We start from the raw sequence: 14348 nt of genomic DNA, 5'->3' as shown, positions 1-14348 counted from the left end.
TCTCCTGCTCTCAGGATGAAATCAAAGACTTGGCTGGTGGTTGCTCAAACTCGCGATCTATAATGGTGAAAGTCAACGTTGGGATGAATTAGGTTTTCTTTATTGAGTGCAATGCAAGCAACCTCTGCTAGGGTCCTGACACAGAATCATATAAACATGTGACAAGTAGACACAAAGAGATGGATCTCTTCAACTAAATTGCTGCAGTGCCTAGTTCGATCATTTGCATTGAACAAAATTGTAAAAGCAACAAGCAGTACTTCTTTCCCCTCCTCGTGGCCAATAAGTCCAACGTTCCGAAGCGCTACCCGGGGAACATGCCGTGCAGGAAATTGGTGGAACTGCTGGCGAGGTGTGCCACTTTTACATGAATTGACATAGCTTTCCCAGTGTGGATTGTTCTTCTGTCTCTCATAGAATATTTGCTGAAGTCGAATATTACTTTGACTAAAGTGGACTTGTTGTGAAGTCGGACCAGTCCCATGTATTTCTTTTTTTTAAAAAAACGTTTTAAACAAGTTGATTTATTATAAATGAGTTTTGGATATTTGAAATGAATGGTTAAATATTCATTGTGTAATCACCTATTTGATAATGATACATCTTTAATAATCTTGTGTGTTTCCAGCCTGTGGCTGGTTTTACTGATTGAGGGCCTTAGATACTAAGTGCCGGAACTGGGAAATAAGTCCCGGGGCTGAGTCCTAGCAAACACCAGCACAACTTAAGCACTTGTCATATTGTGTCCTTCACTCTCTCTTAGATCATTCCACACCTAATGGCTCTATGACATATTTAAACCAGGGACACACCGAGGCTACAGCAGACTGTACCCCACCAGAATCAAACCAGTGGCACCCACCAAGCCAGCTGTGCAAGCAGACTTGCATACGGAAATATGGTGCATTATGGCGCACTAATCCTGAGGGAGTTCAGCACTCTTGGGGAGCACATTCTGTATTTGTGTCTCCGATGAGTCCTCAGATGACGTCTCATCAGGGAAAACTTGGGTAAACCAGGTAAGAGAAAACCAAAACTACTCAGAGACCCATGCAAAGGTGTAGGAATTAACCTTTGATCTCACACTCCTAATGGATCCAAATCAACCCTACACGCCTCACCGCCATCCTCCGTTTCTCAACATTGGCCCCCTATTGTCTCCCATCTGCCCCAGGGTCTACTTCTGTCTCCCCTTTGCCCTCCAGCACTCAGCAGAGTGGGACTGAGGTTATGGTTCAAAAACAGCAGAGCCCCCCATTACAGAGCTTCCCATAGAGGCTTCAGCCTGAATACAGTAATCCTGAGGGCATCTCCATGTCCGATTCGTTAAGGGGAAATTGGGGTTTGTGGATATCAGAAAGGTTAATTCCATAAAATAAAACACAAGTCGTTGTGTCTTTTAATATCGCTGAATGAAAACTCCATGGCGTGGCATGTTACCAAATAACAGTTAATAATTTGCACAAACACCAGTTACTAACAAATCAGGGATAAGATTGATTAAATCTCAAGATTTTCAGGCGGCAACAGATGGCTAGCAAATGCACCGCCTAGCTACCACTAAATGAGACCCTGGATCACAATGATTGTGTGATGCTTGCCAGTCCCTGTCTGGCAAGTCATTGGCAATAAGAGCCTGGGGAACAAGAATCAAGGAGTCATATTATCAGTAATGCATCAAGAATTCAAGGTCAGCTGAGGGGATGGAGTTGCACTTTGAATGAGTGGAGGATGAAGGTGGTGATACCTTGGCAGTCACCATATTCTGCTCACTGGGGAACACGCAGTCAGCTGTTGACTATGGTTCAAAGGAGCAGTGCTGGTGCCAGGGGTATTGTGCTGCAGCAGCCAAAGTCTAAAAAAAACTCCCTGCGTAGTGCTTTGAAGTGGCAAAGCTTGAATGGATTTAATCTCCCAATAAAATGAATGGAAGTGGGGGCATTTTAATGGGGGTTACAGATATGGCACACCCACAAAATATTTCCCTGAGCAGGCTCAGTAAACAAAGACACTGTAGAGAAGCACAGACCTATTTCTTTCCTAGAAATGAATACAGGGTTTTTTGTACATCTGGCTAGATCCATTTAGAAAACATTGCTTTCAGTGTGAGGCATCCAATGCAGAGCCAGAAATCACAAACCAGATATAGAGGCAGTGGTCCACATGAGATTTTGAGGTGGGAGTAGTTTGCTCCCTACTGTTAGAAGTAAGGTATAAAGTGTATTTTCGGTGAAGTAATAAAGTAGCTTCCATTCTAAATGTAGGTAGATTTGAGCAAATAAAAATCCATTTACTTTTAAACCCATGGGCATTTTTCCCTAAAACATACTTGTTTGGGCCCAGTAAATACCATAAATAAGGACAGATTTATTTATATTTTCGAGACCCTCTTCAGATCCACTAAGACAAAGATGCCTCTGGTCTGGACACTTGAACACAGCAGCACAGGTGGCAGCAAAGGGCAGACACCCACCTTTGTGCTACTACCTGTTTTTTGGTGGGATTATTAGCTTAATGTTAGGGAGTGCACATAGAGGCATGCCTTTTATTTGGGGGCGTGGTGCAGGCATTTCTATTTTGATGATAAGGATCCAGAAAAATAAAATAGTCCAAGGTGAAGTCTAAAAGAGGAATTAATGTGGCGTTAAGCCCCCGTTCCAAGCACTGGCCCGGCAGCCCAAGTTAACGGCCCAAGCAAAGCAAGGAACATTAACAAGGGCACCGGGACGTTACTCCCCCATTCTAGCCCTTGGACCGGGGGGGCTTAAGACCATTAGAACACCGGGCTAGCAAAGCAGTAAGACGTTCCATGACTGAAAATACGGACTTAAGATGGATGCCATGGAAAGGGAAGGCGGGGCTCTATACAAAGCCCCTCTTCCCTCTTCCTGGTGGCCTGCGGGAGCCAAGGGGAAGTAGCGTCTGTGACAGTAAGTGCCGCCACCGAAATAAGGTAAGCAGGGGGGTGTGAAATGAAAGAAATATAAAAATAAAGGGCGACAGAGGTTCAGGGAAGATGGCGGCGGGGGGAGCCAGCCGTCAGGCGTCATGGAACGCAGGCTTTCATTGCAGATTCAAGCCCACGTTCCTAGCCACCTGATTGGCTGGCTCCCCCTGCCAATCATTAGGGTGCTAATGAGACAAAGGGAAGAATCTACAGGTGCATACATGAAGAAGGCCAACAGACGCCCTCCAAGCATGCTTCTTCTACACCATTGGCAGGCCTGAGGTTCACCCAGAGGAATATGATGAACATTCCTTTCCCTGAATGGAGCAGTACGGTACAGACACACTTTGTTCGAAACAGATAGCAGCCCTTGGCATTGCACACCCAGTTGCCCCTTTGATTCGAGCCCATGTTTTGGTCCTTGGAGATGGCACGGGTGTTATGACCAGAGCATGACAATGTCTTCTCAGGATCTTCCTGAGTAACAGCACTGTGTGAACTTTGCCCTGATCTCAGTGGACAGATCTGATGGCGGGAAAAGGGGCTTTGTGCAACAAGGTGCACCTGGCCAATCGAATTAATATTCATCAGGTAGCATCAGCGCAGGTTCTCATTGCCACATCAACTCTGAGACGCCTAATGCGCCCATGAAATATTACCCTTTGATTGACTGCTCCCACTAACACCTTGGAGTTTTAGGAACGATTACTATGGTTACCTGCGAAGGATTTCTTCCATTGCCATCTTGCCCACCTTGGATTAACTCTTTCTTTCCTCCCATCCTACCCAGGATCCTCCACTGCAGCCCACTAGCTGCCTTTTACGAATTTTACATTTTGATATGGCGTTGTTACAAATCACCAATAATGCATAAATACCTTCCCCCCAGCCTTAATGTGGGTGCAGAAGGGTGAATAGTTCATACAATACGTTGACAGTTCATAGTTTATTCATTTGGTGTTTTAACATTACACCAGTCCTGTGTCTGCACCCAGTGTTCTACGTCAAGTGCAGGCTTCCACTACCTTAAAGTTACTAACACTGCTTGCGAACACTTTGTGAAAGTGGAATTCTGTAACTGAGGTAGGAGGTAATGTGCGGGCACAGGTGCGATGTAATGCTACAGTTCAACTCCTCTACTCTTAGCCTCCACAGGGTAACAGGCTTCCATACACATATTCTCCTTGACAACATGAAAAGGGACAGCAGTATCAGCGCTCAAACATCGTTCCTTAAAAAGAACAACTGTCTGGGGCGGAAGCATCAGTCTCAGGAGATCAATGTCCGTACCCTAGAACTTCCTGCACTGTTGTGTATCCATGGACTGAGTGCATTGTGAAAATGGCACGAATACGTTAATGCTGGCAGTGCTGAATAATGCCATTACTGCTACTGTCAGACAATAGATATGTTTGCTAGGCCCAGCAAGGCTGTAGAGCCAATGGCAAAAGCAATGTTCGTGCTGACTTCACCCATGAATGCCGTATTTCCACTGTCCAAAGGCATTGTCGTGCCAGCTGTGCCAATATATGCCAGCTTTGCCCCATAAGACTTTGATGTTGTCCGTGCCCTAAATATGCCAGTAGTGCCATATAAAATCTCTGTTAGCACCTGCCAACCCTCCTCCGGCCGATCACTGCCCCCCATTGCCGCGCGCACGTGCGCGCACGCACACACACAAACACACACACACACACTGCATTCACCACACATGCAGATACGTTCACGTGCATATTCATGCACACCGTCACAGAGTTGCTTGTTATCTGCTCCATCAGTCCACTGAATGATTCAAATAAATGCCAACAGCTTGCATACAGGAATCAACACGTCTCCTCAGTACTGCTTCTTGAGTATGTGGTGGTAAAAGGAATTCAGGTGCCCCGGGAAAGCCTGAGCAGTGGGAATATGCAGAAGCAAAACACTCACGGCCTGGCATGGACCATTGGGCATGGGCTGTTTGTGTGATTCCATGGCCAGGGCAAGACAAGTTTATCCACAACACTGGTTTGCCAAGGGGTGCTTCCTCAGTTGCTCATTGAAGCTGAGGGCGTTCTCTGGTTTGACTGCCCCCTGCATCCTCCATTAAGGGTGGCAGACTACTGCGTTGCTACCCATTGCGGAAGGTGTGATTGACTGTAGGAAGCATAAAAACGAATTTCAAAGGGTAATCCAAGAAGCACAGAGGGAATAGTGGAGGCGTGGCCCGGTTGGCTGGGTAGCAGGTTCTCTCCCAGGACTTACAAGTAATTTTCCCATAGAATGCTTGCATTGGGTAGCTGCTATTTTCTTGCTGCATTCCTTGAAACTGCTCATGACTGCTCAATGTAAAGCTTATTTCAGACTATGAGGGTCATTACATGTTTGGCGGTGCGGGGAAAAGAGGCGGTCATTCCATTACCACCACTTTTCCTGCACTGCCAAACTGCAAGTTTGCCAGTGGGGGTTACCTGATTTACCTTCAGCCAAGAGCTGGCGGTAAATCAAGCCCCTACCGGTGCCGGTAATACCGGCAGTACTCTTCATGGAGTCCCGATTGGACTCCATGGATTGGGGAAGGACCACCATTGTCGGCACCTGGAACATCCCAGTAATACCGGGATATCAGGAGCCAGTAACTGTAGGTCTGCTTGCCGGTATCCCACCGTAATTACCAGCGGGATACCGGAAAACTTGTCTTGAATTTGTAGACAAAAGCTGCTGTGCATGTCATAAAACAAGGTGGTCTCTCTGAAATAAACTTCTGGACATGAAGTTCTTCAAATGTCACATGGATCATTCCTTTTACCATTCACTTTTATGCCACCCACCCAACTGGTAAAGCATAGCACCTATTAATTTAGTGTTTACACCTTACAGCTAACTGGAGAAGAACAAATATAACATGGTGTAGTGTATATTTTTACAGCATCACGGACCTGCTCAAGTCAACAGTTCTCCTGCTCTAACGGAGTGTGCGTGCCGATGAGGTACCGCTGTGACCGCGTCAACGACTGCACGGACGGAGCGGACGAGCGAGGCTGCCGTGAGTTTTTCTTTTCCATGCTGGCACCAGCTTTGATTTCACCCTCTGCTTCTTTGGCATTTTAATCAATTTGTAAGATTAAGGGGCTCGCTGACAGACAGCAGTGGTCACAATGTGCTTCTTGTTATCAGCGTTTCATTGCAGATTCTTTCGTGGATTAGCGTCGATGTCCCAATACACTTCTACGATTGTGGGGAGGTCTTACTGGGCTCATTGTGCCCTATGGAGCTTTTTCTTTCAGTGTGAAGCATTAAAATGCTTCTATTATAAAATAGAAAATTAAACACCTACATAGAAACACTTCTTCAGCACTTAAATGTAGAAGGTCTCATGATCGAGTTAAGCATGTAATCGTGGAAGTCAATTGAATCAAATTAAAGTAATTGTCAGTACTTCTAAGGATATAGTAAAGAACATTTGAAAATCAAGGTATTTCAGGCATGTTACATTTAGGAAGAACAATCAAAGTGTAGGGGAGTGGTTTGCTGTCATAAAATTAAATGCTTGGACTATGTGCTCTTTTCAGTACATTGGCTTTAAATGCACAATTTAGAACCTGGCCTTTCATAATTTGAGAGATGATTTCTTTCCAATGATTTATTTTTATTCCCTAACTGTAATGTGCCCAGCTGAAGAAAGCAGGCAGGATGATATTTAATCTCACACGTGTATGAGACCTCAAAAACATGCCGGGTGTTTCGAAGCGATGTGGTAGAAGCCTGAGAACACGTCTTGCCTCCCAGGCGGTCCACATACATGCATCTTTCTCCCTGTCTTCCCCATCCCCCCGAACCTTCCCCCCTGAGGACATACCCAGCCTGATGCTTGCCATCAGGAATACACATCTCTGCCCACCAGGATAATTCCTAGTACCTCTATGCTTTTTCTACATTTATAGTAAGGGTTTTTTGTTCACTGTTATAGAAATGGTCAAAAATCTCACCTTCTAATTTGGTCTTTTTAAAAAAAATGTCACGTCTTTATTTTCCTTTCCAGCATCTTTTGCACATATTTCTGCATTTTAAATTCCATTCCCTTTATTCCACTCTACCCACTGTAGGTTTAGTAATTTTTCACTACTTTTTGATTCATGTTGTTATACTACTTTCCATTAATTATTTCCCCCCAATTCTCCTGCTCGTGTACACCACTGGTGACACTTCAACTACACCTGTAGTTTCCTGTTCCTTTTCCTTCTCTATGGCAGATGTCCTGCAGGTTTTCTGCACTAGGAATGTTTCAATACTTTTTTATTCATGTTGTTATACAACTTTCTTTTCATTCTTCCCTCCCAATTCTCCTGCTTGTGTGCACCACTGGTGACCCTTCAACTACCCCCTCATTTCCCCTTTCCTTTTCCTTCTCTACGGCAGACATACTGCCGGTCTTTTGAGATAGGACTCTTTTTTATTACTTTTTTTTAAATTAATGTTGTTATACTACTTTCCATTCATTCTTCCCTCCCAATTCTCCTGCTTGTGTACACCACTGGTGACCCTTCAACTACCCCCTCATTTCCCCTTTCCTTTTCCTTCTCTACAGCAGAGATACTGCCGGTCTTTTGAGATACGACTCTTTTTTATTACTTTTTTAAATTAATGTTGTTATGCTACTTTCCATTCATTCTTCCCTCCCAATTCTCCTGCTTGTGTACACCACTGGTGACCCTTGAACTACCCCCTCATTTCCCCTTTCCTTTTCCTTCTCTACTGCAGGGGTACTGCCGGTCTTTTGAGATAGGACTCTTTTTTATTACTTTTTTTTAAATTAATGTTGTTATACTACTTTCCATTCATTCTTCCCTCCCAATTCTCCTGCTTGTGTACACCACTGGTGACCCTTCAACTACCCCCTTATTTCCCCTTTCCTTTTCCTTCTCTACAGCAGAGATACTGCCGGTCTTTTGAGATACGACTCTTTTTTATTACTTTTTTAAATTAATGTTGTTATGCTACTTTCCATTCATTCTTCCCTCCCAATTCTCCTGCTTGTGTACACCACTGGTGACCCTTGAACTACCCCCTCATTTCCCCTTTCCTTTTCCTTCTCTACTGCAGGGGTACTGCCGGTCTTTTGAGATAGGACTCTTTTTTATTACTTTTTTTTAAATTAATGTTGTTATACTACTTTCCATTCATTCTTCCCTCCCAATTCTCCTGCTTGTGTACACCACTGGTGACCCTTCAACTACCCCCTTATTTCCCCTTTCCTTTTCCTTCTCTACAGCAGAGATACTGCCGGTCTTTTGAGATACGACTCTTTTTTATTACTTTTTTAAATTAATGTTGTTATGCTACTTTCCATTCATTCTTCCCTCCCAATTGTCCTGCTTGTGTACACCACTGGTGACCCTTGAACTACCCCCTCATTTCCCCTTTCCTTTTCCTTCTCTACTGCAGGGGTACTGCCGGTCTTTTGAGATAGGACTCTTTTTTATTACTTTTTTTTAATTAATGTTGTTATACTCCTTTCCATTCATTCTTTCCTCCCAATTCTTCTGCTCGTGTACACCACTGGTCACCCTTCAACTACCCCCCATTCCTCCCTTCCTCTTCATTCTCTATGGCACGTTTTTTGAGCCACGAGCAAACTTCCACACCAATACATTTTGTCAACATACACAATTGGACAACTGGAGTAATAACATGTTTCCATTATAATCTAATTTGTTCCAGAAACTTTTATATTTGCCTCAGCACTGTTGATGTTCTTTTCAGAAATGTGCATGTATTTTACGTTTTGGTTCACACTGATTGAAAACTATAATTATTCAGCACAGTATGTAACCTAAGGAGACTCTGAGTGTATTGCTCATCGTATCGTATGTATTGTATCATTTTTAGTTTTGCCTTTCAGTGGTACCTTTGATGCTATTGAACGACATACTATGTCATAAGCTGGTGAATGTAATGTTAATGTCTGAATTAAGAACAGTAACAAGGAAACTCTTTAAATATCTTTGAATTATTGGACACAGTGGAACTCTCCATTAACAGTTGCCCTCTTTGCTAAAAATATACAATGCATGTTGGACTTAAGGTTTTCACTTCATCAAATCCATGATGAACACGGACTATGCAGTAATTGTCAAGGAACTGGAAGTTGTTAGGAAGGCTACAAATGTGACAACGAGGAGGGATCAATTGTTACTGTTGTCAAATAATCACTTCAAAAACGCCAAATTCTTCGTATGTATTTTGCACATTTAAAATTAAATAACATTGAATACTAACATTTTCCAAATCTATGACGCAATGGAAGGCACAAATCAACTCTTTCTCTATTAGTTATAGTTTAATGTATAATGTGAATACATTTCGTAAGCAGTTCCCAAACAGAGCACCTACCATTAGGTCAAACCATTATGTAAAAACAGACAACTCAAATGCGCATTAGATGCATATGTCCATTCCATTTAAAAGTGCCTTACTGGCATTTAGATGAAACCTAAACTCTCTACATTTTGTTAAATTATGTAACTGAGTCACAAGGATATAAAGTTTATTTTCTAGTGTAAAACATTGTAGTACGGTATGAAGTTTAGGACAACGACCTGGTCTATTTGGTGCCTGGCTGTAGAGCCAGACTGTTTAATTTATTACATATTTTTAAAATTTAAAATGATATCACATTTATAAAATCACACAAGTAATTGACTAAAAAAAATACTTACTACTCCTTTGAAATCCCAAGAATGTGTGTTCTTTATCGTGATTATTTCCAATGGAAAATACAAAATTCATATACATTGTTACAAATCGAATAGGATTCACCTTTAAAAAGTAAAATGATCTCTTCAGCTACAACGAAATGATTTACTTCACACAATATATTGCCCAATCATCTCTATAACCTTCTGACACATTCTACTTCCTTTCTCATCAAGTTCACAGGCATATATCTCTCTGAATGACATAATTCATAATTACATTAATTAAAGTTATCATAATTTACGGTTCTTAAGTTTGTCAAACTCAACCTTAGCACTGATTCTGAATTAATAGTTTTTATATCTAATTTTAGATTAGATGACGAAGACCAATCATGATAAAGGTTGGGATGCCCAAGGGGACTGGCTATCTTTCTAATAACCATTCCCATACATTAACTCTCAACCATGGATTGTTTTTCAACTCTTCATAAATTAATTTTCGTAATGACCCCCTCCTTAGCGGCGCTTATTTTCTGCCACAGTTTCAGAATCAGTGTTTCCATATTCTGTTTAAGCTTCTGGATTCCTTGTTCATGTCTAATTCCAACAATGTTACTTGGTTTAATTACTTGTAGAATGTTCTTTAGAATGTGGTTTTCTTTTTGTATTGTGTATAATTTGATCAAGGGTTTCCATGATTTAGTTCTGAAAACCTCTAAATTGTATTATCTTTTTTAGTGAAAACCAGGCTATGTATTATGGATGCAAAAACATAGACTATAATCATACACCAATTGTATATCACAATGAAACACATGACACAGCTCAGTTCCAGCATGAAACACTGTGTGTTCTATTATTGTAACATTTTTTTTAATTACTGAAATACTTTAGCCAGTTTCTGCCATGTTGGGTGTCATCAGGAAATGCAGCTGTGGTGCAGTGTCTCTCTGGGCGCATAGAGCAAGAGGTCCATGTCTGAATTATCCTCACTGAGTTAGGGACAAAACCCAGGTGTTTCAAAGGGTGCAAAAGTTGTGAGAGGCCCTCGGTCAAGAATGAACACTGTCAAGTAACATGTGAAATTAGATGGTATCAACCTTTTGCGATTGTGCAATTTTTTCTTAGTTCAATGGGCTTTTATGGAGGAGAAATAACCCTTTGCACATCAGTCTGGTCCGTCCACAAAGGCAGTCCAGCACTAAAATGGTTGAAAATGCTCTTCTACCATTAGCACACTCATATAGATGCCTCTGATGTGTTGGGCATCATCACTGAGGTGTGGCTGGGAGGCTTTGCCTCTTTAAGCACAGAGAGCAAGCGGTCCAAGTCTGGATTACCCTTCTTGATTCCCCTGGGGAGGATAGCTCAGGGGCAACGTGCTCTTCTTGGAAGCAAATGTGAAAATCTGTGTTATAACAAGGCCCAGCTTTGATACACACAATCAGAAGCCCTTTGAGAAAAGGGTACAAGTTATTGACCTATGGCTCGAATTGGGTCGAACTGATTTGAGCTGAATCCGACATTTACTGACTTAGCACGATTTGACTCATGACCCATCTCAATGCAAGCTCAAATAGCTTGAACCAGCATTTGAGTGGAGCACTTTAAGGCTTGCAGATCCCTAGTTTAGGATGTCATGAGTTCAGAATGATAGACAACCAAGTTCAGCAAGAGCTGATGGAAGGTGAATGAAAAGCAAAGTTTGAAGATGAGAGGCATCACAGAGACATTACTTTGGCCCATTGGCCTGCATAAGAAGCCAGTCTTTAAGCTTCGCTTACAGTCTTTTGATGGATGATTCATAGTGGAAGTCAATAGGGAATGTTAACCTTGCTTGCTAGATTTGTCAACTTACATGGGTGCAACAGGAGCAAAGAGGCAGACTTCGGGTACCTGCTAAGTATGTGTTTCAGGTAAAATTAGGCAAAGTACAAAGATCTAGAGTTACAGAGATTTTTGTGGATTATGCTTAAAGGGATGGTCTAGTAAAAATTTTTATTTAAAAAATAGATAGGCCACATAAAAAAAAATACTAGCATCCTCCGTTTTAAAACTTCCTATGTAAAATTTTTAGTTATTCAAGCTCAAAATTCGAAAAAGCAAGCACAGGGGCGCAGCCATTTTGTGAAATGGAGGCCCTCCTGTGCTAGCTTTTGCTTTTGCGGCACTAATGAAGGAAAAGCCAGCCAGCTGTAGTAAACAAAGTCTACCGCTGGGTGGCTTTCCCTTCATTAGTGCCGGGACTCGGAGGACGCGGACCGGAGACCAGAGCAGGAAAGCTGCAGCTGAATCTCCGTAAGTGCTATTTATTTTTTTTACAAAAAATAAGCACTAGCTGCGTTTTTTTTTCTAAGTTTTCCGGGCTGGAGGAGCCCGGAAAACTTAGAAATAAAACCGCAGCTTTAAAAACGTTGTATTTATGTTTGCAGTCGCTTTTGAAGCGACCGCAAACATAAATACAACGTTATTGTGTTGGAAAACGCTGCGGTTTTTCTTTCCAAGTTTCTCAGGCTCCTCTGGCTCGGAGGAGCCTGAGAAACTTGGAAAGAAAAACAGCAGTGTTTTCCAACACAACCGCGTGTGTTTCTGCCTGCTGTGGCTATCACTTTGGGTCTCCGGTGCTCGCAGGGGAGCACCGGAGACCCAAAGTGAAAGCCACAGCAGGCAGAAACACACGCGGTTATGTTTACATGCCGCGTAGTGTTTCTACCTGCAGCTGATTTCCCAAATGGGAAATGCTAAATGCTGCGTTGTCTGCCTAAATCTGCTTTCCCATTTGGGGCTCTCGGGCTGAAAGCCCGAGAGCCCCAAATGGAAAAGCAGATTCAGGCAGACACAACGCGGTTGTTTTCCGCAATGCCGCGTTGTGTCTGCCTGAATCTGCTTTTCCATTTGGGGCTCTCGGGCTCCCCATGGGGAGCCCGAGAGCCCCAATTGGTAAAGCAGATTCAGGCAGACACAACGCGGTTGTGTTGGAAAACGCTGCAGTTTTTCTTTCCGAGTTTCTCAGGCTCCTCCGAGACGGAGGAACCTGAGAAACTTGGAAAGAAAAACCGCTGCGTTTTCCAACACAATAACGTTGTATTTATGTTTGCGGTCGCTTCAAAAGCGACCGCAAACATAAATACAACGTTTTTAAAGCTGCGGTTTTATTTCTAAGTTTTCCGGGCTCCTCCAGCCCGGAAAACTTAGAAAAAAAAATGCAGCTAGTGCTTATTTTTTGTAAAAAAAATAAATAGCACTTACCGAGATTCAGCTGCAGCTTTCCTGCTCTGGTCTCCGGTCCGCGTCCTCCGAGTCCCGGCACTAACTAAGGGAAAGCCACCCAGCGGTAGACTTTGTTTACTACAGCTGGCTGGCTTTTCCTTCATTAAAGCCGCAAAAGCAAAAGCCAGCACAGGAGGGCCTCCATTTCACAAAATGGCTGCGCCCCTGTGCTTGCTTTTTCGAATTTTGAGCTTGAATAACTCAAAATTTTACATAGGAAGTTTTAAAACGGAGGATGCTAGTATTTTTTTTTATGTGGCCTATCTATTTTTTAAATAAACATTTTTACTAGACCATCCCTTTAAGGTTTTATAATGGATTCTTAGTTCAATTGAAAGTCATTGCACGACTTTTAAAGCAGGTGTGATGCGTTCACAGGGTTTATGGGTGGAGATTAGCTTACCTGCATTGTTTTGTATTGTATTGTAATGTAATGTAACATAAGTGGTCTTGTATAGCTCCCACCTGCCACTATTGTTGGCCTCGCTGTGCTTGGCGCCTTGCGAAAAACAGGGTTGGGCTTCATTAGTAAGACAGATGAAAAACCTATCTTGTTGATAGGTACAGGTTAGAAGTGCCCAGTTCCTGAATGTAACTCTACTTTCTGTGGGTTTGGCGGAGAAACCTGGGAGTATGTTATCCATAGGGAGAGCCCAAGATCCAAGACTACAGCACATTGTATCTTGTAAACCGCTGATGTGGGAGGGTGTGACAAGGCTAAAGAGGAGATCTTAGAAGTGGCTTGGTTATTGGTGATGGGCTAATGGCTAGGTCTGTGGTGGCTGTCTGTGTGGAGTTTGTGTGCGTAGTGTAAGGTGGTAGGCGATGCCAGACAGGAGACAGTTAGCCAGGAGAATGGGGGAGTATATCTCACAAGGCAAAACAACTTGCAAGCCTGCACTCCCGCCTCTGCCCTCTTGCATACAGGTCCAATTTCACTAGCTCTCTCTGACCCTGTCAATCTCTCTCTCGCTCACTCTCTTTCTCACATTGATAAATTGTATCCCATGTGTAACAAAACCAGCATCTGCAAGTGGGCAGATGAGGGGGAAGGAACAGTCTGTAAACTCCAACCAATTTCCATAAACTACTGCAAAGAGTTATGGGAAGTAAAAACCTTATTGTTAGAGAATGTGCTAGATGTTATCCCCCATTTTGCCTTGCTTAGCGCGCTAGTTTGCAGGATAAGGGATGCTTCAAAGTCCACTCTACCATACTCAGATGCTGACCTCAGTGGCCTACTGGGAATTCATCATGTCAGGACACGGCGTGTCCTGGGCAGGGCAAGGAGGCATTTGTCATGCATTTGTCAGGCATTGGTCGCACAGGGACCAGAATCCCTGCTCATTGTATCAGCTGTTAGTATTGGATAAGGTCTTTATTGAGGCCCGTGAAGAGGGAGTTGCAGTAGTCAAGTCTGGATAGAATCAAGGCATAGACTTCTACCTTCTTCT

The 14348-nt window shown here is 42.9% G+C and overlaps 1 protein-coding gene across 2 annotated transcripts in view; it reads left to right on the top strand.

The window, feature by feature from the left end:
- Positions 1–14348, top strand: part of LRP2 (LDL receptor related protein 2) — a 516831-nt gene that overhangs the window by 104679 nt on the left and 397804 nt on the right. For both annotated transcript variants that reach the window (XM_069616158.1, XM_069616157.1), the window contains exon 4: positions 5856–5972. In XM_069616158.1, coding sequence (XP_069472259.1) covers positions 5856–5972 — 117 coding nt within the window. The remainder of the gene's footprint in view (positions 1–5855; positions 5973–14348) is intronic.

Source organism: Ambystoma mexicanum, chromosome 9, assembly GCF_040938575.1.
Source record: "Ambystoma mexicanum isolate Mex_15411 chromosome 9, UKY_AmexF1_1, whole genome shotgun sequence".
Taxonomy (NCBI): Eukaryota; Metazoa; Chordata; class Amphibia; order Caudata; family Ambystomatidae; genus Ambystoma; species Ambystoma mexicanum.
This window is presented reverse-complemented; position numbering and strand designations above follow the sequence as displayed.